The sequence below is a fragment of the Arachis hypogaea genome, chromosome 18, assembly GCF_003086295.3.
Source record: "Arachis hypogaea cultivar Tifrunner chromosome 18, arahy.Tifrunner.gnm2.J5K5, whole genome shotgun sequence".
In the NCBI taxonomy this organism is placed as follows: domain Eukaryota; kingdom Viridiplantae; phylum Streptophyta; class Magnoliopsida; order Fabales; family Fabaceae; genus Arachis; species Arachis hypogaea.
The window spans coordinates 8,904,840-8,930,648 of record NC_092053.1 but is presented as its reverse complement, the minus strand read 5'-3'; the positions used below and the strand labels follow the sequence as shown (position 1 = coordinate 8,930,648).

Here is a 25,809-nt window from a genome sequence, read left to right as displayed (position 1 = left end):
TTGAGAATGAAAGCTGGTTCATGCATGCTTTCTTGTCCCTGTGTATTCATTATTCAAGACTCACGTTTATTAGCAAGTCTCCATTTTTTAATGAGCCATTATTGCATATTTATGGAAAATTAAAAATAATATGAATGTGGACAAGAAATATTTTCAGGTCATTATTATTAGTCTTCAAACTCAATTTTAGGAGAAATACTAGGCCACTATCATAATTTAATGTTTTTGTTCATCAGTTAGCTATAATGTTTAAAAGTATGGAATAAAATATATTATTAAATTACTATACTAAGAAACTAGATTAAATAAATTGAGTTAATGACTAAGTGAGATTAAAACCAATAAATTTTGATGGCATTATTATTTTTGTAAATTTAATATGGATATGGATGGCATTATTACACATATTGATGGCATTATTATAAAACATGATAACATTTTGTAACAACCTGTTTTATTTTGTTACAAATTACGTTAGTTTTTGTAACGAGATGGTATTTTGTTACAAAATATTGTAATATTTTGTAACAAAAAAAAAGTTGCAAAAATTCAAAATATTTTGTAACAAAAATTTAATTTGTCACAAAATTTAATATTATTTGTAACAAGTTAATTATTTGTCATAAAATATAAGTATATTTTACAACAATTTTTTTCAAAATGTTAAACACTTTAAGAATAAAAAAAATTGTGTATATATTTTTTTCAAAATAATTTTATATTGTTTCAAAAATTTAAATTTTAAAAATTATAAATATTATTTTATATTTTTATAAAAAATTAATATATAATTTTTATTAATAATCAAATTTTAAAATTAATTAAAAAATAATTCATGTAACTTAAAGAAATTTTATTAAAGTATAAATATAAATAAAAATAAATAAATATAAAAAAACGACATTACTGAAAGTAGAAGAAAAAAGAAGTAGAGTAGTGCAGTAAAAACCCTAAGTTCCCACCCCCTCAAGCCTCACTCCACGAACCCCTGCTGCGCCATCTACCACTCCACGAAGCGCGATGGAGATCCTGCCGGAAGAAGAAGTACCGGCGTAGCCCCGAAAAACGTTCTCCCCGTCGTCGTCTCGTCTGCTATCACCGTCTCCTCTGCCATTGTGTCGTGTGCGGCGGCCTCGTGGTCTTCGTCGCGGTGGTCTTCGTGGTGGTGGTCGCCGTCACTGTTCGTGCTGACCATCAGCTCGGCTTCTCCGTGTAGTTCATCGTGCTCTGCTTCTCTATTCTTTTCGTATTCTGCCTCTGCTTCTGGTCCGATAACATATCTGCTGAAGGTAAGCTTTGGTTTATTTGAGTATTGTTAACTACATTTTTAGTTGATAAACTGCTGATTTTAGCTGAAATATTGAACCCTTTAGTGTTAGTTGTTTCTACTGGTGTTGTGGTTAAAAATATTAGTGTGTAATATGGTTGATAATCTTAGTTTTGGTTATTTGGAGAGTTGATATTTGATTCTAATTTCTGTATCTGTGTTTTATTATTTTGGTTAAAAATCTGTATCTGTGTTCTATTATTTGGAGAGTTGATAGTTGATATTTGAGCTATAGTTTATTTGTAAAACTTAGTTTATTAGCAAAACTTAATTTGCTATTAATTTGATTTTATATCTGTGTTCTTTTTTCGTTGCTCAGTTGATTCTATGTTTGGAGAGTTGATATTTTTCTTTCTTTTTTAGTGATTTTTCTTTCTATATTATCCTTATTAGCAAAGAAAGATTGATTAAATTTTGTCTGTAATTTTGTGTTTTTTACATTGTAGTGTCTTAGGATAGTTTATGCTCCTCTGCTCATCCTGCCTCGTCGGCTGCCTCTGCTGGTCTGATTCGGCTGTCCTCCCTCTGCTGGTGGTCTGGTCTGGTCCGACTGCTTCTCTGCTGAAGGTAAGTGCAGTTTATTTGAGTATTGATAACTATATTGTTAGTTAATTCTACTGATGTTGTTGAGGTTGAAAATATTGTTGCGTAATATGGTTGATAATATGATTTTTTGGTTATTTGGAGAGTTGATATTTTTATTCTATTTTTTATTTCTGGGTTTTATTATTTTGATTCTATTTTTTGCACTTTTTTGGGGATTTTGATACTTTTTGTTTTCTTAAATTTTTGTGTTTGTGAATTTAGTGTGTTAGGTAACTACATTATCCTTATTAGCAAAGAAATATTGATTAAATTTTGTTAGTTTTTTTTTGTGTTTTTTACATTGTAGGGTCTTAGGATAGTTTATACTCCTCTGCTCATCCTGCCTTGTGCCTCGTCCACTGCCTCTGCTGGTCTGAATGAGGCATGTTTGAATTATGTATGTTTTTGCATATTATATAAATGTAGACTTGCTTATTAAAATAGTTAATATATTAGTTAATTTAAAAAATAATTTTGTAAATTATGTATGCAATTTGTATTAAAAAAAATTTGTTACAAAACAATTATTTTGCTTTTGTAACTAAAGAAAAAAAACATTACAAAATCAAGTTACATTTTGTAACAATTTTATGATAGGAAAAAATAGATTGTCACCAAAAATACCTTGAAGATCAAAATTTGTTACCACTTTTGTAACGACTTCTAGTTTCTTGTATCAGAAAAATTTGTTACAAAATATCACTTTGAATTATAACAGTTCCATTTTTTGTTACAAAAACTTTTTGTAATGGGACATACTGCAACGACCCCTTTTTTTGTTACAAAATCCTTTTGTTTCAAAATATCGATTTTTTGTAACAATTTTTTTGTTACAAATATTGCTTTTTCTTGTAATGAATCAACTAATTGTATGCAGCAGAGAGAGGAGGTGGAAATCCAAGATATATCCTCATCTGAAGACAAATCCCTCAGCCGGCATAAACTGTCCAGCCAGGATATATGTACACATATTGAAGGACGTGGGTCTTTGGACAATTTTCAAAGTTGTTTTGAATCACTCACACCCCGGCTGTCCAGACCAGGTAGAGATGCTCAAACAACACAGGGAGCTAAGCATGTTCGTGCGTCGCAACATTGAAACCAACAAGGAAGCCAGAATTAAACCTAGCAAAACTTACCACTCATTAGTAGCAGCAGCCGGCAGTCACCGTGAACTAAGTTATATAGAAAAAGATGTGAGGAGTTACATCACACGGAAAGTACGAAATGTGTCCGAACAAGACGACGCCAAAGAATTCGGGAAATACCTATTAAGAATGAAAGAGAAGAACCAAAATTTCTTTTTCGAGCTCAACCTCGAAGGTGATCACTCCATCAAACATGCATTCTGGGATGACGCAAGAAGCAGGGCGGCATGTGAGTATTTTGGAGAAGTCGTTTCATTCGACACCACATACAACACAAACAGGTATTTGGTTCACCCAAAGTAAGTTTGTACGTTCACCTTATGTACACATTTCGGTTCACCAATTCGTGAGAGTGTGCATTTATGCAGCTATAATCTGGTTTTTGGTTCTTTTGTGGGCGTGAATCACCATGGTCAGTTGATACTTCTAGGATGCGCGCTGATGAAAAATGAGGACATCCAATCCTTCAAATGGCTATTCGAGTGTTGGCTCCGTTGCATGGGAGCCAAGACACCAAAAGGCATTCTCACTGACCAATGCACATCGATGCAAAGGGCCATTGAGATGTGCATGCCAACAACAATTCACCGCTGGTGCATCTGGCATATCATTAAGAAGATTCCAAACAAACTAAACGGCTACAAGTGACACAAAGAAATCGAACAAAAGACGAGCCACGTCGTTTGGAACTCATTCACAAAAGATGCATTCGACAGAAACTGGAACGATTTCATCACAAAAGTTCGGTCTCGGAGGCAACAAGTGGCTTTCAGGTAACCGAGGTTTTAATTCGAATTATTTTCATGCCTTTACCTTTGGTGTCAAAACATGCACAGAGTTCGGTTTAGTACAGCTAACCAGTTCGGTTCATTCTGCAGAGTTGTACGAGGATCTCTATATATGGATTCCAGTTTACCTGGATCACCACTTCTGGGCCGAGATGAGAAGCACACAAAGGAGCAAGAGCATACACGCATTTTTCAATAAGTTCATCACACGCTACAGCTCCCTGAGACAATTCGTGAAGCAATACAACAATTTCCTAACAAGCAGAGAGCAAAGAGAGAGAGAAGTCGACGCTGCAGATTTTCACACCATGATACCGTGTGCAACAAAATCAGCAATAGAGGCCCAGTTTCAGCACGTGTATTCCCACGAGAAGTTCAAGCACAATTCAGAAGTAAAGTGAACTGCATCACAAGATCAATGCATTCCACCTTAGGTTTCATAACATACGAAGTCGTAGAGAAAGTTTCCAACTCCACATTCAACAAGTTTTTCATCACCTACAACGCAATATCACGAGAGATAAAGTGCCAGTGCCTGCTGTTCGAGTCAAGGGGCATACTGTGCCGCCATTCCCTGATCCTAAGCTTTGAGCGAGTGGATAACGTGGCACCGAAATACATACTGGAACGGTGGAGCAAGAACATAAAGAGGAGGCACACACACATCAAGAGCAGCCAAGACGAGCCTCTACTAGAGCCAAGAAGTAAGAGATTCGACGATTTGATGCTTCGGTCACACAATATATGCGAATTTGCATCCGAGTCCGAGGAGCTGACCGGATTTCTGCACCGGGCGTTTGACAAGGTCATGGCCGAAATGTAAGAATATCAAGAGAGAAGCAAAGGAAAAAGTTCGTTATCTCATAAAAAAGCGACGTTGAGCGACGTTAACGACCTTCAAATCCCGCCATGCATCAAAACAAGAGGCCGGCCCAAGAACAGACTTGGATCAAACCTGGAAAAAAAGATCTCAAACGCCACAAAGAAAAAGAAAAAGACAGCTCCCAGCGAGGTAAAATTTATTTGCTTTCGATTAGGGAAAATTTTATTTGTGCATTTTGCTAATATACAATTTTATTATGTCTTTTGTAGTTGAACCTTTTAGACGGCGGATCAATAATTCAGTCAAGCTCCAACCTTTACAATGCACCGGATATGAATTATCCTAGAGAGGATTATAGGAGTTTTAGTTTTTATTAATATAAATTTCTTTTCACCCATGAGCAAATTTCGGTTCACTGAGGTTATATGAAGGTTAATTTCTGACTATTTTTAGTGTTTAATGAATAGTCACTTTTTTGTTTTTGATATTTGCTTTTGTGAAATTCTTTATTCAAAAGTCACTTTTTTCTTTATTGAATGGTTAATATATTGTGCTATGTCAAAGAGTTCAGATGTTTCTAAAATTGAATACTGATAGAAACATTTTTTTATAATTAGCTCCATGCTATATTGATATATGCAAATTTCGGTTTATCAAGTGTATTAATTTCGGTTCATTGTGTTTTTCGGGGTTATTAATAACTTGATAAATACATTGATTCCATTCACTGTGAAGCTGGAACAAAATAGCAGCCAAATAGTTCCAACAGATATATTGATTAACATCTCAGACCGATAGGACAAGGAGCAATCCATCTTGAATCAGATAAAAATATTAACATTAGATATATACATTGATATTAAGATTAGATATATAGATTAACATTTACATTAATATTCACATGAATACAATGAAAGAAGCATTGTTTGCTTTTTTAAACAACTTAAACAAAATATTGTTAATTACAACCAGTGAATCATAGTATATCCTATTTACTCTCTAAATTCGCAGATGAGAATTTACAACAAAGGCTGGAGAGGGCAGCAGATGGTTTTGAGAGTCTTATTGCTTTAGATGTCCGAATCACTTGGTCTCTGATTTTGTTCATTTTGTGTAACAGGATATGCGGACCATATTCGTGCCTGAAGTCGTCAATCTCTTCCTACATTTCAATCGAAAGGAATTAGTTACATAAGAAATGAAACCAACCGAAATAAGAAATGAAAGAACTTTATTAATTTAGAAAGTACTTACTTGTGTCCAAGCTTTATATTGATATCTCTTCCCACTTTTGATCTTTCGTGGATCAATTGTTTCAAGCCATTTCATGACGTATATGTCGCAATCATAGCTAAGTAAGAATTGAGCATAGTACGGTTAATAGTATACAAAATAAAATACATTAAAAATAGAACTATAGAAGAGAAAGATTTTTACTCTGTACGTTGACCATTCAGCGCGATATACTTTGCTTCTTCTCCCTCTCCGTCCTCCATTAAGGTTCCGCCCCGGCGTAAACCCTTATCTGGGAAATTATTAATCCCTGAAAGGGACATAAAAAGTGAATAAAGAGAAGCAAAACCACTGAACCAAACTCCTTTCATGTACTGAATAATTTGAATAATTTACAACAAAATAACTTACAACAAATTTGTTCAGTTTCACTCTCAATTCAGGTATATATTTTTTCTTCTTATTGACAGGGTCAAGCACATAGAATTTCTTTTTCCCGACATCGGCAATCCACAACCACCAATGCCCCCGTTACAAATTGGTACAAACAGCTGAAGTTTGAAAAAATGATACAATATTTCAATCGAAATAATAGCAAACAAGAAAATTATTGAAGAATTTTTAAAAATGACAACTTACAAATGGATGCGATGCCAGTTTTCTTTTGTCAAGGAAACGACGGTGGTAGGCATACTGATCGATATCGAACCGGTAGGCCTTCTTTGTCCTTGGATCAGTGTAGTCCACGCCATGGCTTCCCAACATAAACATCTGTAAAATGAACATCGGTTAAATCACAAACTACCAGACTAGTGAATCTAATTGGCTAACACCACCGAACCGAACACAATTTATATGCTAAATAAAACCTGAAAAATATTAAGGTGAATCAATATGAACATTTCCACTGAATCGAACACTAATCATGTGCTGAATAAAACCTGATAAATATTAAATCATCAAGAAAAATATTTTTTGCATGCAAAAGGACTAAACTAAACACTTTACAGTCAAACCAATCAACATGAATAATTCTACTGAACAGAACTCCATTGGCAGGGAATAAGAAATTTAGCTTTCCACAATATCCAGTTACACAATGTATATTTGTTCTTGAAACCGGCGACCTTTTATTTCGTTAAGAATCATGCTATGTATAGTGACCACCTACAGGAAGAAAATTTATGAGATATAATGTATAAGAGTCTTTGGAAAAATCATTAACGTTAACACAATTGGTAAAGAATTTATAGTGCTTTCCACTTGTTCTTTCGGCATTAGAGACATGAAATGTTGTCTAACCCCCTTGTAATTTGCCTCATGCTTCAAGATGAATATGACGTCATATTTATTGCTACTATCTTTGGTCTGTTTGACATGCGTCATCCAATGATAACACTTTTCGATCAACTCCTCCGTGATTTCCTTCTTTTTCTCCGGAGTTTTGTAAACTTCAGCAGCTGGAAAGGTTGGCTCGGCAGTTGTTGCTTCAGCAAACTTCAATGCTGTTGTCACCCCAGCATCTACCACCGCCTCTTTCAGGATTTCAAGTTGTGAAACAGTAGGCTCAGAGGGCTGAGTTGGTTGAGAGGGGGGAGTTACTTGAGATGCTAGGGGATTTATCCCAAGGCTAAAAGAAGGCACATCATCTTCCCATTGCCTAGGATGAGCAACACTGCAAGACGATAGAGACATTAAACAATGATATTAAACAAAAATGATATTAAATAATGTAGTGAACCGAAATTAATCAATGTGGTGAACCAAAAATATTCAGATATGAACAAGCATAAAACTTACAAATAAGGCTGTGCTTCTTCTTCTAATTGCCATGCCACCAGAGCTTCTTGTTGCTGTTGTTGTCTGGGAGGACTGCTGCATTAAACAGAAAAGAGTTCAGTAACGACGCAAAAATATTATCCTGTACCATTAAAACTATTAAAAAGAATTCTAATTACCAGCTAGACAAGAAGATTAGAAAAAATATATTAATTAAAATTTACACATTCATTGGAGATTCTGGCTCCGTATTCCTTGGTGAAGATTTCTCAACAGCCTGCTTTTGTTGTTTTGATTGTTGTGCCGGTGCTTCTTTGCAAGGCTGCTGCATTAAACAGAAAATAGTTCAATAAAAATCCTATCTACTCATAAACACTATCCATTAAACCGAATGAAAATAAGAACAAATTTCAGTCAAAGCCCTAGTTACATTGTGAAAATGCAATAAGAATAACCCTAAACCCTGAAGACACTAACTATCAAGTGAATGAAAATAAATAAGTCCACTGAACCGAACAACATTCATGTGGTGAATAAATAGTTGTAAACTTACTCATTATCAGAAGTTTGTTGTGTTTGACTTTCCGGAGGGACATAGATAAAATTATCTTTTATCAGCTCTTCCTTAAGAGAACTTGGAAGAGACAACGCAAGAGAAGCTCTAAGGAATGTAAACAAGGAAGAAGTTAATGTTGAATAATGAGAATTGGTTCTGAGAAACAGGAATATGCACATTGAAAAACTCACATTTCCAAATGTTCAGAACGAGTTTCTTCTCGAACTTCAATGTAGTGCTAGTGACATTTAAACACGTTTTTCGTGTGATTAATTAAACAAAAATTATTACCTAAATCTAAAAGAGTAACATAAATATTTTTAACTTACACTGGTGGAGTTTTAAAACTTTTTCTTGGATGGATTTTCTTTTTGCTAAAATATTTTACCAGGCTTTCCGGGGTATTTTTCCTAAAAAAAGATAACAAATTATAATTAGAAACCAAGATTAAAAGTAGACGTCTAGAAACACATGAAATTCATTTTTGGAAACCACTGAACCGAAAGTAAAGCCTGCAATGAACCAATTTACTTGGTATTGTCCGGGGCATTTACAGATGGTGTGGAGCTTGCCTGAGTCTGTAAGAGAGGTTCGCTACCCATATTTACAGTCGACAGTCTATGCAAGATAAATAAATATTAGTAATTGAATCCAGAGGAATTAGAAAAGGTTCTAGCAAAAGTTAGCGAAGAAGAAAAATAACTCGGTATAAGAAACCGAATCTTACGTATCAGAGAAATCATTTTGCCCTTCCGTCAAGTCAAACCGATCCGGAGCAACATTTGCTGTCTGAGCTCCATCATTTCTTTTCTTTGATCTCTTTTCTCTTATCGTCTCCAACACTTGTCTTATTCTTTCCGCAGCGCTGTCTTTTACTTGTTTAGTTCTGAAAGTACATAAAATAAGTATCAAGGAACCTAAAACGAAAGCATCAATAAAAGAAAATATGATTCGAGAAACTTACTCCTTGTCAGATTTGGTTTGTTTTTCTGTCAGCCTCTACGGTTGTTTTCTTTTTAGTATGTGTGTTTTTTTATTTTTGTTTCTCTGCAACACAGACAAACACATCGAATTTATACCGGAGAAAAATATAAGCAAGAAAAAGACACTAACAATCAAGTGAATGAAACTGACAGACTCCACCGAACCGAACTCAATTAATGTGCTGAATAAAATGTGATATACATTCAATCATCAAGAAAAATATTTCTGCTTACAAAGGGAGAAGTGAAGACGCAAACAATCAAGTGAACGAAAATTAGAAAGACCACTGAACCGAAAGCAATTCATGTGCTGAACAAAACGTACATTCAATCATCAAGAAAAATATTTCTTGATATAAAAGAACTCAACTTGAGCAACTCCACTGAACAATATCACATTTGTAACTTACTTAACAAGCATACATAATACTTACTAGCTTTCAGATTTGCTTGTGCTCTCTGAATCTGTCGACACAGGCTTCCTTTTTTTTGCTTTATTTTTTAACCACTTTCTGTGGTTGTTTTCTTTTCTTTGTGGCAGTTTTTTCAATTTCTTCTTCTCTTCAATACATAAGAACAAGCACATAAGAACAACTTTAACCAAATACAAGTTAAATGAAATCAATATGAAGATCAAACTTACTGGTTTTCGGATTCACTTTTGCTTTTTGAATCCGTGGGACTGCTTTCAGTTTGTGTTGTTGTTTCTGAATCTGTCTCAACAAGCTTTTGTTTTCTAACTACCCTCTGTTGTCTTGTTCTCTTTGCTAGTGGTGTTTTGTCGGATTCAGATTCAGATTCAGATTCAAAAACTATGTCTTCTTCTGAAGAAGAATCCAGATCAACAATTTTCTTTTTTTTTTTCTTTCTTTGCTTTTTCTTTCTTCTCTAATTTCTTTGTTTTTGTTTTTTCCTTCTTTATTTGCTTTCTGTACAGAAGACCCTAAAATAGAAACTTATTTAATGAGAAATACACTAACAATAAGCTAAATCAACATGAGCAAACCACTGAACCGAACGATACTAATGTGTTGAATAAATCGCCATAAAACGTGATAATTATTTAATCATCAAAAAAATATTTTTGCATGCACAAGGACTCAATTGAACACACTAACAATCAGGTAAACCAAAGGGAGCAAGCCCACCGAACCGAACAAGATTCATATGTTGAATAAAACATGACAAACATTTAATTATCAAGAAAAATATTTCTGCATGCCAATGATTCAAATGAACACACTAACAATCAGGTGAACCAAAGGGAGCAAGCCCACCGAACCGAACAAGATTCATATGGTGAATAAAACATGACAAACTTTTAATCATCAAGAAAAATGTTTCTGCATGCACAAAGATTCAAATGAACACACTAACAATTGCAAGTAGGAGAAATAAATTAATTATAACCTAAAACACAAGCTTATTTAGTTAGCAGAGTATTTTAGAAGCATTTAAAATGAAATTTTAGGGAGAATTTTTTGTTTAATTTACCAATGTGTCCGTTGCTTCCTCCGAAATCCGGTCGAGCATCATCTGCTTTGTCCAATGGACCACCCACGGTGCCAGGGGAGCATCAGGTCTGAACGGGCGAAGAAACTTGGTCTCATGAAAGTATAACAGCATCAAAACGAAAACACAGCCGTCAACGGACTGTTTATTTCCCTTTCTCTTGTTTTCAATTTCTTTCCTCAAGAAGCTGAGCACATGTTTTTCCCAATCCCACTCTCGGATGTTGTCCACATGAAAGATAGGCGGCTTATGGATTGGGGAGGCCACGCTTACCGTCGTCGGTAGTAAGAAGCACTTTTGTACGAAGACGATAAAATTCCTCTTGAATTTTTGCCGGTTCTCCTCTCCTTCAACACTTATATCCAGCACAGACCTTGTCTGCCTTATTCAGTTTACCGTAATCAACCTTTTCTGCAAAATGATTCCCTACAATATTTTAATAGCAACAAATAAGCTAAAAAGGCTCAGTTTAATTTTTTGTACCCTAATGAACCGAAATTAAAGGAACCAATGAACTGAAATTAAGCAGGAAGTGGAAAGCGTATTACCGCCGTTGGTTATGCCCAATGCAGCTGCTACCTTGCGAGGAGTTATGTATATTTTACCTTGGAGAGTTTTCAGGAATCCATCATACTCATCATAGCAATCAATCAATTCTCTCAAGAGGGCGTGAGAGATATTCATTTTCGGGACATGTGCCGAGGCACCAAATCCCATTTCTTTAACTATATCTCTCTTTTCCTGACTCATATTCTTGAACACTGTTGCTATTGCCTTTGTTTGGCACCTGCAATCATGAGTTTTCTGCAAGTTTTGAAATAGAATACGATGATATATTTATAATACAAAATAGATATTATTCGAATGAAAGCAGATAAATATATTTAACGTGATTACGTTATAGCGCGGCTTCTCATTCTTTGTCACCATTGTCTTCTTGAGTTTTGCTGCAATGAAAAAATTTTGTCAATACTTCAATCAATACACTGACAAGCACAAGCATTCATATCATTCAAAACCCTAGTTACACTGTAAAAATGCAATCAAAATAACCCTAAACCCTGAACACACTAAATATCAAGTGAATGAAAATCACCAAGCCCACCGAACCGAACAAAATTCATGTGGTGAATAAATCATTATAAACTTTCAATCATCAAAAATAGGATTTCTCCATGCAAAAGAAGTCAACTGAACAGAGTAACAATCAAGTTTGAAGCCCTAGTTACACTATCCACTGAACTTAATGAAAATAAGAACAAATTTCATTTAAAACCCTAGTTACACTGTAAAAATGCAATCAAAATAACGCTAAACCATGAACACACTAAATATCAAGTGAATGAGAATCACCAAGCCCACCGAACCAAACATAATTCATGTGGTAAATAAATCATTATAAACTTTCAATCATCAAGAATAGTATTTCTCCATACAAAAGAAGTCAACTCAACAGAGTAACAACTAAGTTCAAAGTCCTAGTTACACTATCCACTGAACTGAATAAAATTAAGAAAAAATTTCATTCAAAACCCTAGTTAAACTGTAAAAATGCAATCAGAATAAACCCTAAATCCTGAACAGACTAAATATCAAGTAAATGAAAATCAACAAGGCCACCGAACCGAACACAATTAATGTGATGAATAAATCGTTATAAGAACAAATATTGAGAGGACACACATGGTGTTCACTATCCACTAAATCGAATAAATATAAGAACAAATTTCATTCAAACTCCTAGTTAAACTGTAAAAATGCAATAAGAATAAACCCTAAACCCTGAACACACTAAATATCAAGTAAATGAAAATCAACAAGGCCACCGAACCGAACACAATTAATGTGGTGAATGAATCATTATAAGTTTTCAATCATCAAGAATAGTATTTCTCCATGCAAAAGAAGAACTGAACAAAGTAACAATAAAGTTCAAAGCGCTAGTTACACTATCCACTGAACTGTATGAAAATAAGAACAAATTTTATTCAAAGCCCTAGTTACACTGTAAAAATGCAATTAGAATACGTCAATCTACTAAGCGAAGCAAATCAATCTAGTAAACCTAAAATGCAACTAGGAGAAATGCTACATTGTAAGATTTCAAATGAACAGTAGTTTTTCTCATACCTTGGTCAGTCTCTGTTGCTATTTTCATTCGTTTTTGCTTGTTCTTTGCGAAATCTTCTTGCGATTCTTCTTCAGTAATGGTTTTCGCAGAGAACGTGAGTGAAGTTTGAGTGATTATGAGAGAGATTCGAAGAGAATGAGTGGTTTCGTATTGAGGAAGAAGTAACTTTTTTTCATAATAAACGTAAATGAAACAAGAGGCGTTTCATGTCTTTGGCGCGTGGAATCATGCTTCATTAATACATGTTAATGAGTTTGAGTTGGGCCAACTTGGATAACTTAAATACATGGATGTGTAACATGACTGTATTATTATTATTATTATCTTTAGGATATAACTAGGTTTTTGGAAGAATTTGTGATGGATTTATCTAAGTCTTTAAGATGGAAAAGAAATTACTAAAAAAGTTTTTAAAGATTTAAAATATTATATTTATAAATCGGAAAGGATAAAAGAAAATTGACACAAAAATGTAACGGCATCACACGTTTTATGTGTTGTACTAATTATAATAATAAAATAAAGATAAATCTATAATGAAAAGATTATTATACCGAGAGAATGAAGTGGCGTATATCGTGTATTTTAGAATAACGTTTGCAAATAGATGTTAGTATGATTGTACTTTTATAAAATTAATTTTGATTAAAATTAGAATAATGTGAATGTGATTTGTGTTTTTTTATTATAAAAAACTAAATATTGTTTGAATAATAATATTATCCAAAATTACATTGAAATGCAAAATTACTAAAAAAAAAAGTGATGAATGTTTGAGACTAATATATCATTCTTTAATATTAAATGTTAAAATAGATAATTAACATGGTATTATTATTTCAGGGTAATTCTCAAGGATGGAAAAGTAAAAAATTGTTGCTTCCACCAAAAATAAGTTTAGAGCAAAATTCAATCTACATTGAGTTAATCAAATATTATCAAAATATAAGTATTCATTTGAAATAAAAAAGTCACTCAGATAAAGATGTCTAAAACATTTTTTTAAAGATATTTTTTAATAATTAAAATTTAATACATATAATCAATTAAACCGTGTTATTTTTATTAAAATTATGCCAGATAAATTAATTTGACCGAAAAAATGGTGAATCAAATCTTAAATTTGTCTAAATTAATATTATTTTTTATAGAAAATAACTACAATACTCTTATTATATAAAATAATTAAAATACTCTTATTATATATATTAATTTTAAAAATCTTAAGTTTTAGTCATTTTCTTCTCTATGGTCATAGGGTTATGATTTAGAATTTTCAATATACATATATAATATGAGTATTTTAGTTATTCGACTAAATTGATTTGTCTGGTCTAATTTTAATAAAAATAACACAATTTAATTAGTTATATATATTAAATTTTAATTATTAAAAAATATTTTAAAAAAACATTTGAAATATTTTTATGTGAGTGAATTGCTTAAAATAATCTTAGTGTACGTTGAGAGATGACCAACGATAAGTCAAAGAGAATCTTGAAAAATATATCAAAGAGAATTTTATTTCGCCACTATTTTTTCTATGTACAATAACAAGCACCATAAAATAGTATCTATATATTTATCTACTGTTTTATTACAATCTTATTAGATATATAAAAAAAACGACTACGAAATCAACCATTCGTATAAAATATCTTTTAAAATATAAAATATAAAAAAAATAAATTAATATATATTTATAGATAAATATATAATAACTAATTTTATAATTAATTTTTACTATGTATATAGTATTATTATTTAATTAAATGGCCTTACATTTAAATTTTAGAAATACCAAAATTATTTTGTATATATATATATATATATATATATATATATATATATATATATATATATATATATATATATATATATATATGAAAACAAGAATATTTCAAGTATATAACAATCAGTCTTATTCCAATGAATTATAATTCAAATGACATAATCTCTTCATACTCATTTAAGAGGTCACGAATTTAAATCTCTTTATTTTTGATAAAAAAAAAATCAGCCTTATATATTAAGAGATAAATTTTGATTTGTTGGTAGTATAAAACGTTTTACATAAATATCTAATTACACTATTTCTTTTAGATAAACTATTCACGTAATCTTTATAAATGATAATTATTTTTATTGATATTATAATATGTAATTAAATATAGGTATAAAATTATTTTATAATAACAATGCACCAAATTTAGATTTATCATGCATATTGATTTATAACATTTTTTTAATTAAATAACCAACAAACAAAATAATCAAATATATAATAGATGAGTAATCAAATTTATATACAATAGTATAATAAAAAGTTTATGAGAGTTAAATACATAATTCTATAATTCTATATGGAGTGACTAATTATTTAGTATATGTTCTGGTAAGATACTTCTCCCGAGCTATACGTCGGTCTCACGTCAATTCCAGTGTGCCTGATAGATTGAACCGAACCGAGAATATCCTCGTAAACTCTGATCCGAGTGTGGTACCTGCAAAAAGAACTCCGACACCTAAATCAGTAAAGGAATTACTTAAAAACAAAAATGTGCATATGATCGAGACGTCTATTTGATAGTATGTTACTGGAGTGAATTTGATCTGTCTTCTATCGTCGGTACCGTGCCCGATTTATAACACAGTCAGTGTGGAATTAGTCGTCGGTTGCATCCGAGATCCTCGTGGCAAGATTATGGGAAGCGATAAGTTAAGATGAAGTCATTTTCATGATAAGTCGTGCCGAGGTATAACTCAGTTTGTCCGAGATTACAGGGGTACAGTACACAGCCCCAAGCTTGACTTGTTGTAGTTTCAGCAAGTTGAGCTTCTTCTTGTAGAGTTATACCTCAGTGTTTTGAGGTGAAATACTCGTAGCCGCCAAGCTCAACGTGCGTTTCAAGCTTGGGTTTAGAAAATAAATGTCTTTTGTTAGGTTTAAATGAAATAAGTGGGTAAGAAATGGTTAAAAAATTTTACCTTATTAATTGGGCCACAATAATTTTTTTAGCTAAGCTGGATGCGGATCGTTTCTTCTTGGGTGTGCCACTATTATTTCAACTTCCCACTAAAGTAGTGGGTTGTAATTAAGCCTTTACCGTTTTCTTTTTGGAAAGACACAAAATACAGGTTCAGTTGCAAAATCTCATAAGTAAAAGACATGTCTTCCAGAGGTTAGTCTTCTCGACTTTGTGCTGTCTTTTCGTCTTTTTTCCTTCTCGTCTACTTTGTTTTATTCTGAAAAAATGGCTAAAGAAAAAGAGAAAGAGAAGTTAAAAGTTGTCGAAGTGAACAAAGAGAACCCTTACCATTGGGTTCATGTTGATGTAAAAACTCATGCGTCATCTTATTGCGATACTGGGTCGCTTCGTGAGCTAGAAGCCTCGAAGTTTGTTAGGCAAGGTTCTGGTGTTCGTGTGGAATTTCTTCCCTGTACTAGTGAGGAGAGGGTCTGTGAGAGGAGGGGGGATTTGGGATATTTTTATATGTATATTCCCTGTCTGACTGAGTTGTATGTAAAATTTCCCTTTTCGGATTTTGAATGTAAGGTTTTAACCCAGCTAAATTGTACTCCATCGCAGTTACATCCTAACTCCTGGGCATTTTTGCGTGCATTTGAATGTCTGATGGATTTTCTGGATTTGCCTAATTCTCTTAATGTTTTCTTTTCTTTGTTTCAATCAAAAGGGGTACGGAAAGGGCTTTAGGTCTTTCTGAGTAGTTTTCCGGGCCGTTCCATCTTCCTTTTCTATAAGTTTTCTTTTAAAAACTTCAAATCCATGTTTGTGAAAGTCCACTCTTTGGAGTCTGTATATCCATTCTATTTAGATAGTGAACTGATAGAGAAATACCCTATATATTGGTGTTTGGAACCGTTGCAAATCCTCAAATCCGATGAGAGGAGTGAAGAGGAAGACCTCTTTTTAAACTTTTTGATTGATAATTTTGCTGATGGGGAATGTTTATCCATTCCCGAGTTATTGAGATTTGAAGAGAAAAATGACAAAGAAGGGCTTGAACTGTATATAGGCAATATTGGTTTTATATACTTTAATCTTTGTTTGGCTGTGTTTATTCATCTTCTGTTTTTCTTTGTTGCAGGTGGTAGGGTTCCGAATTTGAGTTCGGACAAATTTCAAGCTTATCTGAAAAAGAAGGTTGAAAAAGGTAGTAGCGCTTCTGCGGTTGTGAAAGAGGCAGGAGGTGATGTTGCTTATTCTTCTGCTTAGCCTCCTCCTTCTCCAAAAAGGAAGAGGATTGAGTCGGAGAGGTCTCTGGAGGTGATTTCTGAAGGTGATCATGGTGCTATTGCGAAGTCTGTTTTTGAAAGGCAGAGGAGGCTGCATGGCTTTATACCTGGGACGAGTTCTCAGTCCGTATGGAGTGATCAATTCCCAATATCCGAGCTTGCTAATCGCGTGTCTCAGTATCTTGGAGATATGCTCCTGACTCGTCGGACTAGAGTTGAAGGGATGGGGAAGTTTATTCAGGTTGGTTTTTATATCTACCGACTTTCTTTAATTGTTTTGTTTCTCTGAATTTTTTCATTGTGTGCATACAGATTGTCACATCTCGCTTGATGTGCGTTGGGCGTGCTACCGAGCTATTAGGTTCAGAGCAGCAGGTGATGGCTGATAAAGTTTCAGGACTTGAACTTTCCTTGAAAGAAAAGGATGAGGTCGTCATAGGCATTACCTCGAAGATGAAGGAGAAGGAAGATGAGGTTTGTCATCTTCAGGAACAAACTCGTTTATTGCAAGCTGAGATTAAAGATAATGATAAGACCAAGGGTGAGATAATCTCCCGCTTGCTGAGCTTGAAGAGGAGAAGATGGACATGTTCGTAGCTGGTTTTGATCGTGCTATTAGCCAAGTCACATTGTTTTCGCCGAATTTTGATGTGGGGAAACTCAACGTGACTAAGATAGTTGTTAATGGTGAGCTTGTAGATGACGAAGCTAGCGAGGGGCATGCCGAGAACATTCCACCCCCCTTTGAAAAATTTTTTGTTGCTGTATGTATTTTGGTACTGTATGTGGCTGTCCGATTTTGTTCGGAGTATTTTGAACTTATTTTATCCAACTTTTTACGTCGGTTTTAAGTTATGAATTTCTTTTGGATGAATGTTTTGATTCCAACTTTTATGCTGTTGATTAGATAGTGATAATTGATGCGCATGTTGACGGATAGGAACTCATTATTAGAGTTTGTTTGTATTCGAAAAATAGGTTTTTGTTTGGTAGGTTGGGTATCGTTGTTTGTAATTTTGACCCCGAATTATTTTTGTTTGATTTATTCTTGGATACCAATTTTGAAGTCGGTCTTTTGAACTCCTCTTGCTCGACATGTAAAGTCGGGTTTAGTGTTTGAATAACTGCTTATGCAATTTCCAACTTTGTTTTGTTGGTTTGATGTTGTCGTTTTTCGGAAAGTATAAAGTCTGAGTGATAGTAATAAATTTATTTGCCTTCAAGAGTGATTGGAAGGATGTGAAATGGTCGGCCTCGTTAAAACCTGTCCAAGTAAAACCCTCCTTACGGATAAAATCTCGTGATCAGGAAAAAGAGTACCTGGCCACTTCGTTTTTAAAATGGGTATTCAACTGTAATAAATCTTTAAAGATGAAATGTTCCAAGTGTTGGGGAGAGTTGTTCCTTCTAGTGTCTCGAGAGAGTAGGCTCTTTTTCCGATTACCTTAGAGATGTGGAAAGGGCCCTCCCAGTTGGCATCTAGCTTCCCGTGTCCTGGTGGTTTCTAAACTTCTTCCATTTGCCTTAATACAAAGTCCCCTTCTTTTAAGGTTCTTGGTCGCATCTTTTTATTGTATTGCTTTTGCATTGTTGCCTGCATGGCTTTTTGCCTTAGCTCAGTTAGGCTTCGGTCTTCATTTATCAGATCAAGTTTGGCCGCTCTGGCTTCCGAGTTATCTTGCTCGTCGAAGTATTCGGTTCGAGTGGATCCCTGGCTGATCTTAATAGGTATCATACAGTCTGCGCCGTAGACTAGTCGGAATGGTCTTTCGTTTGTTGTGGTTTGGGGTGTTGTGTTATAGCTCCACAGCACCTCTGGTATAAGCTCGGCCCAGTGTCCTTTAGCATTTGTTAATTTCTTTTTTAAGGCCTGCAAGATAACCTTGTTAGCAGCCTCCGTGAGCCCATTAGTTTGTGGGTGTTCGACAGAGGAAAAACGATGTTTGATATGCAGGTCGGTTAAATATGAAGCAATTTTCTTATCCGTGAATTGTCTATCATTATCAGATACGATCTCTCTGGGTAAACCGAATCTACATATAATTGATTTCCAAATGAAATTTTGTACCTTTTCTGCTCTTATTTTTGCAAGAGGCTGTGCTTCTATCCATTTTGTGAAATAATCAATTGCTACCAAAAGAAACTTTACCTAACCTGTTGAAATTGGGAACGGTCCGAGTATGTCCATCCCCCATTTGTGAAATAGCCAACTTACATCTGAGGTATGTAGTAGCTTGGCCGGGTTGTGGATGAGCAGTGCATATCTTTGACATGCATCGCAGCTTTGTACCTTACTTCTACAATCGTTCCTTAATATCGGCCAATAGTATCCTGCTCAGAGTATTTTTGTAGCCAAACTCCTACTTCCGGTATGGTGTTCACAGACCCCGTTATGTACTTCTTCCATGGCAGCCTCCGCTTCTGCTTGACCAACGCACTTCAGCAGAGGCCTAGAAACACCTTGTCTGTATAGGTCCTCCCCCAATAGGGTATAATGGTTTGCTTTGTATCTGAATATCCTCGGGCTTTCTCCCTCCAGTGTTTCTCCACTTTTTATGTAGGGAATAAATGGTCTTCGCCAGTCTTTTTCCTGTGACACACTTAGAACAGATTTGGTATCTAAACTTGGTTCTATTAGTGTGAGATGATTCAATTTGTCTATTTGGTTGGTTACCCTGTATGTAGCTAATTTGGATAAAATATCGGCCCTACAATTTTATTCTCTAGGTATATGTAGTATTTCAAAATTTTTAAAAAATTTCACCATGGCTTTGATTGATTTCAAATACTTTTTCAGGAGCGAATCTCGTACCTGAAAATGACTGTTTACCTGTTGTACTACAAGGAGAGAGTCACAGTGTACTTTTAAGCTGGAGATCTCTACTTCCTTGGCTAACCTTAAGCCGGCTAAGAGAGCTTCATACTCTGCCTGGTTATTGGTCGTTTTGAAAAGAAACTTTATTGACTGCTCGGCCTGGACTCCAGTATCGTCTTTCAGGAGGATTCCTGCTCCACATCCATTTTCGTTTGATGCTCTATCCACGTATAATTCCCATGTTTTGATTGTCTCCTCTTTAATCGTGAATTCCGAGATGAAGTCGGCCAATGCTTGGGCTTTAGGTGATCCCTGTGTCTGATATGATATGTCGAACTCAGAGAGCTCTATCGACCTGCTAGGTCGTAGGGGATGACCGGTTCGAACTATAATTGGGTGTGTTTGAAAGTAGTGCCTCAACCGTTGAGCAATGATGACTAGATCGAATGCCAACTTTTCTATCATCGGGTATCTTTTCTCGGCATTTTGTAAGACCTTGCTTACAAAGTACACCGGGTGTTGCTCATTCCCTGCTTCTGTTACAAGCACGGAAGTGATAGTGTTAGCGGAAATTGAAAGGGATATAAAAAGTGGTTTACCTTGTTCCGGTTTCTTAAGTATAGGCGATGATGCCAGGATATATTTGAATTCAGAAAAGGCCTTTTTGCAATCTTCTGTCCAAACAAACTTGTCTGACTTCTTCATGATTTTGAAGAAACGATAGATCTGGTGCCTGCAACTGGTAAGAATCTGGATAGGGCGGCTAAGCAACCTGTGAGACGTTGTACTTCCTTGACTGTCTTCAGGGACTGCATGTTCATTATGGCTTGGCATTTGTTGGGATTGGCTTCTATGCCTCTGTTTGTGAGCATAAATCCGAGAAATTTCCCTTTCTGTACACCAAATGCACATTTTTCTGGGTTCAGCCTCATGTTGTATCTTCAGAGTTGTTGAAAAATCTTCTGAAGGTCGGCTTCGTGCTGTTTCTCTATGTATATTTCGATGTTTCGTCCGGCTTATTTTTAAAGATTTTGTCCATCAGTCTCTGATAAGTTGCTTCTGCATTTTTTAGTCCGAAAGGCATTACCTTATAGCAAAAATTACCTTCATCGGTTACAAACGCTGTCTTATCCTCATCGTCTGGGTGCATTAGTATCTGATTGTATCCAGAGTAGGCATCCATGAAACTCAGCACTTGATATCCAGAGGTGTTGTCTACTAGCCTGTCAATGTTCGGCAGCGGGTAGGAATCCTTCGGGTGGTCTTTGTTCAGATCTGTGAAATATGCACACATTCGCCATTTTTCTGAGCTCTTCTTAACCATGACCACGTTTGCTAACCATGAGAAAAAGCGGATTTCTCGGATGAAACCTGCATCAAGTATTTTTTACGTTTCTGCCGCTACTGCATTTCTTCTCTATGTGCCCAGGTTACGTTTCTTTTGCCTTATAGGTTGGGCATTAGGGTTGACCGCCAGCCTGTGGCATATGAAGTTTGGGTCGATCCCTTTCATGTCAGCAAGGGTCCAGGCAAATAGGTCGGCATTGGCCTTCAATATTCCTACCAGATTTTGTCTTGTTCCTGCAGAGAAAGCCGAACCGATGTTAGTATATTGATTTATTTCACCCAATTGTACCTTTTCTAGGTCGTCCATTGGGGAGGGGCGACTGTTGTTGTCCCTAGGGTCCATTTCAGCCAAGGTGGGAATGCTTTCCGAATTGTATACATAATTGATTCTCGGAATGGTCTCCTTTGTGATTTTTTTCAAACTTGCGTTGTAGCATTGTCTGGCTTTCTTATGGTCGGCATGTACCGTCGCCACTGTGTTATCCTGCAAAGGGAACTTGACACATAGATGAATGGTGGAGACAATAGCTCCGAAATAGTTGAGGGACGGGCATCCTAAAATAACATTGTAAGGAGTAACACAATCGACTACCAGGAACTGGATGTCTAGTGTTTTTAAGTTTAGCGGTTCCCCAGTGTTGTTTATAACCATACGTAACCTGATACAGGGACTCTTTCACCTGAGAACCCTGCCAATTCTCCTCCTGATGGTTGCAATGCCTTGTTGCTTAGCTGCATCTTTTTTAACGTGGAGTAGAACGAGACATCAGCACTGCTTCCTGGATCGAGCAAGACCTTCTTTACGGTTAGTTCTCCCATGCGCACCGAGATCACCACTGGGTCGTCTAAATTCGGCGTCTGCGATTTGAAGTCGTCAGTATTGAAACTGATGTGGGTAGCTGAGGTCGGAACCGGTGGGCCTTGATGAGATCCTTCCATTGTCAACATAGTCCGATAGTTCCTCTTCATGGCTGCGTTAGTGACTTCGCCTCCAGCAAAGCACCTGATATGTAGTTAATGACTCCTTTGGAGGCAGGGGTCTCTACTGGGCCACGCTATATCCCCTTCTCTTTACGATCGGAACTATAGTTTGGCCTGTCTATGTCCCTGTCTGATTCTCTCTTATTTCTGGAAGTAACATATTTGTTCAGTAAGCCTTGCCTTGCTAATCTTTCTAACAAGTCTCTAGCTACCACACACTCATCAGTGGTGTGGCCGAAATTTTGGTGAAATACACAATGCTTGTTTTTGACGACGTACTTCTGGTCTTGATACGTTCCTGCTTTGCTCAGCGGCTTTATTAGCTTGTTGTGTAGTATCTCTTTAATGTTGTCCTCCCTCTTGGTATTAAACCTGGTATATGAATCAAATTTTGGAGTTAGTTTAAAAGATTTTTTAGAGTCCTTATTATGGGGCCTGTATGTCTTGTCTTCCTCTTTTCGCGATGGTAGTCTCTCACTTCTCCGAGTTTCACGTAACTCCTCTATTTCGATTTGTCCAGTGGCCTTGTCCCGGAACTCCTCCAATGTTTTCGGTTTTGCCACAGCTATAGCTTCCGGGAACTTTCCAAGTCAGAGACCACTTTTAATAGGCATGCAACTGTACTTCTGGATTGAAGTCAGGGATCTCCATAGCTGCCGTTGTAAAGTGTGTCATGTCACCCTTTAGGCTTTCGTGCTGTCCTTGCTTGATCGTGCTGAGGTAATCTGAATCTCGCACATAAATTTTGGATGTTGCGAAGTGATTTTTGAATAACTTGGTAAATTTGTCGAAACTGGTTATGGAACCTGCAGGAAAATTAGAAAACCATAATAATGCAGCTCCATCCAAAAAGGTCGGAAAGGATCGGCACAAGATGGGATCAGAGTCACTATTAAGAAACATCATGGATTCGAATTTTGTGACATGGACTTTAGGATCTCCGATCCTCTTGTACGGTGCCAAAGTCATTGGAAGTGTAAAATTTTTAGGCATTTTAAAACTCATTATTTCTTCCGAGAAAGGATTGGTTCGTCGTCTTCCTGTCTTAGGGGGGTGTTTTCCCTGTCTTTGCATTTGATTCTGTCAGGTTTTTCTCGTGTTGATTGTTGTCTGCCTTCTTATTATAGTCATTTCCTTCGCCATTTTTCTGCATTGTCATCAAGAGTTCGGCCATTCGTTGGTTTTCGGCTAGTAGAACGGCGTTGGCAGCCATCAGTTCAATGTTGGTTCGAGGAGTTTAAGACACTGAGAAATCCGTCATGCTTCAGTTCCGGAAAAGAAAGAGAGTACAAGGCGGATATAAGGGTGTTATAAAAATAAAAAAGCGAGGCAAGGGTCTCACGGTGGGCGCCAAATGTTCTGGTAAGGATACTCCTCCCGAGCTATACGTCGGCCTCACGTCAATCCCAGTGTGTCTAATAGATTGAACCGAATCGGGAATATCCTCGTGAACTCAGACCCGAGCGTGGTACCTGCAAAAAGGACTCCGATGCCCAAGTCAGTAAAGGAATTACTTAAAAACAAAAATGTGCGTATGATCGGGACGTCTATTTGATAGTATGTTACTGGAATGAATTTTATTTGTCTTATGTCGTCGGTACAGTGCCCGATTTATAGCCCAGTCAGTGTGAAATTAGTCGTTGGTTACGTCCAAGATCCTGGTAGTAAGATTATGGGAAGCGATAAGTTAAGATGAAGCCGTTTTCATGATAAGTCGTACCAAGGTATGAGTCAATTTGTCCGAGATTACAGGGATATAGTACAGTATATATATAATATGATTGAAATAAAAAAAATATATTTAAAGGAAAAAGTATGCACTAAATTATATCTAAAGAAAAAAATGTGCACTGATATTTTAATGTCTAACCAAAGTATTTAAGGCACTAAGATCTTTTTTCATTTTTTTGGACGGTAAAATTTGTTATTTTATAATCAATAATTATGGGTTTAAATTCATAAAAGCAAAAATAATATATATATATATATATATATATATATATATATATATATATATATATATATATATATATATATATATAAAAGAATGTTATGTATACACAAAAAAATATCACTAAATTATATCATATATTTGTTTATAAGTATATGTATTGTTTAAGTATTTTTAATATGTATTTTATATTTTATATAGATGATTAATTTTTTACATATATATATATATATAGTATACTTTTTTTTCTGATAAAATATATTTTTGTTTCTAATATTTATGATTTTTAAAAAAAATATTTATAACATTTAATTTTATTCAAATTTGTCCTAACGTGTTCAATTATGAGGCCGGACACTTTAATTTTGAGCCACTCTATAATGACTATGTGATACGTGCTTCAAATGTTCGTGATATGAAGAGTTCAAGAGTTATTTAGAAGATATTTTAGTTTACATTTTTAGAATATTTTATTTAATGTATTTTGATTTTGTTTATTTAATTACTAGATTGGGCCTTATGTTTATGGGCTTTGGGGTTTTCTTTGTTTTAACCTAATAAGAGGTTATAAATACCTCCTTAGCTATTGTAGTCGTAGAATAGAATTTTTAGAGGTTTGAAAACCCCTTTTTGGTTTCGTGATGAAACCATGGTGTGGACAATTGAGGTTGAGGAGTCCCTCTCTTGTTACATCGGGAAATTGGGTAGAAAGTTGAGAAGTCCCTTCGATTCAATTTCCAAATTATGGCGTTGACAAATTAGGTTGAGGAGTCCCTTTCTTGTTGCGTCAAGAAATTGGGTAAAAAGTAGAGTGATTCTCTTTGTACTGAATTTCAACTTATCTTTTTTGTTTCTATTTTAATTTCAATGTATCTTTTTATTCAGTTTGAATCCTTATTTTCTTATTTATCTTTTCTTTTCGTATCATTTGGTATCAGAGCTCAGGTATTAGATTAATTCTTATTAATCTATATTTGTTCTTCTTTTATCAAAAAAAAAAAGAGTCTAGTGTTTGTCGCGTCTTTCATTTTGTTCTTGTGTTCTTGTTTTCGTTTGCGTTTCATTATTTAAAAAAAAAAGAAGAAGAATAAAGTGAAAAAAAAACAAAAAAAAGAAGAAAAAAACCAAAAAAAAAAAATTATCTTCCTTATAATTATTGTCCTTTTCATATATTATTTTTTTTTCACCTACAAGATTCGAGGACGAATCTTTTTTGAAGAGGAGGAGAATGATACGTGCTTCAAATGTTCGTGATATGAAGAGTTCAAGAGTTATTTAGAAGATATTTTAGTTTACATTTTTAGAATATTTTATTTAATGTATTTTGATTTTGTGTATTTAATTACTAGATTGGGCCTTATGTTTATGGGCTTTAGGGTTTTCTTTGTTTTAACCTAATAAGAGGTTATAAATACCTCCTTAGCTATTGTAGTCGTAGTATAGAATTTTTAGAGGTTTGAAAACCCCTTTTTGGTTTCGTGATGAAACCATGGTGTGGACAATTGAGGTTGAGGAGTCCCTCTCTTGTTACATCGGGGAATTGAATAGAAGGTTGAGGAGTCCCTTCGATTCAATTTCCAAACTATGGCGTT

At 35.0% G+C, this 25,809-nt stretch overlaps 2 protein-coding genes across 2 annotated transcripts; one reads left to right on the top strand and one right to left on the bottom strand.

Moving 5' to 3' along the window:
* The first annotated feature begins 1,789 nt into the window (after positions 1-1,789).
* On the top strand, positions 1,790-4,671 carry LOC140181228 (protein FAR1-RELATED SEQUENCE 8-like). The gene is made up of 5 exons (XM_072224752.1): positions 1,790-1,894; positions 2,220-2,309; positions 2,890-3,341; positions 3,429-3,653; positions 4,182-4,671. Exons 1-5 carry the CDS (start codon positions 1,790-1,792, stop codon positions 4,669-4,671), a joined length of 1,362 nt encoding a protein of 453 aa, XP_072080853.1.
* Positions 4,672-22,340: 17,669 nt separating this feature from the next.
* LOC112769524 (uncharacterized) lies at positions 22,341-23,235 on the bottom strand. Its single transcript, XM_025814033.1, has 2 exons — positions 22,891-23,235; positions 22,341-22,847 (listed from the first exon to the last, which is right to left on the bottom strand). The coding sequence occupies exons 1-2, from the start codon at positions 23,233-23,235 to the stop codon at positions 22,341-22,343; spliced, it is 852 nt and encodes a 283-aa protein (XP_025669818.1).
* Between the last annotated feature and the right edge of the window lie 2,574 nt (positions 23,236-25,809).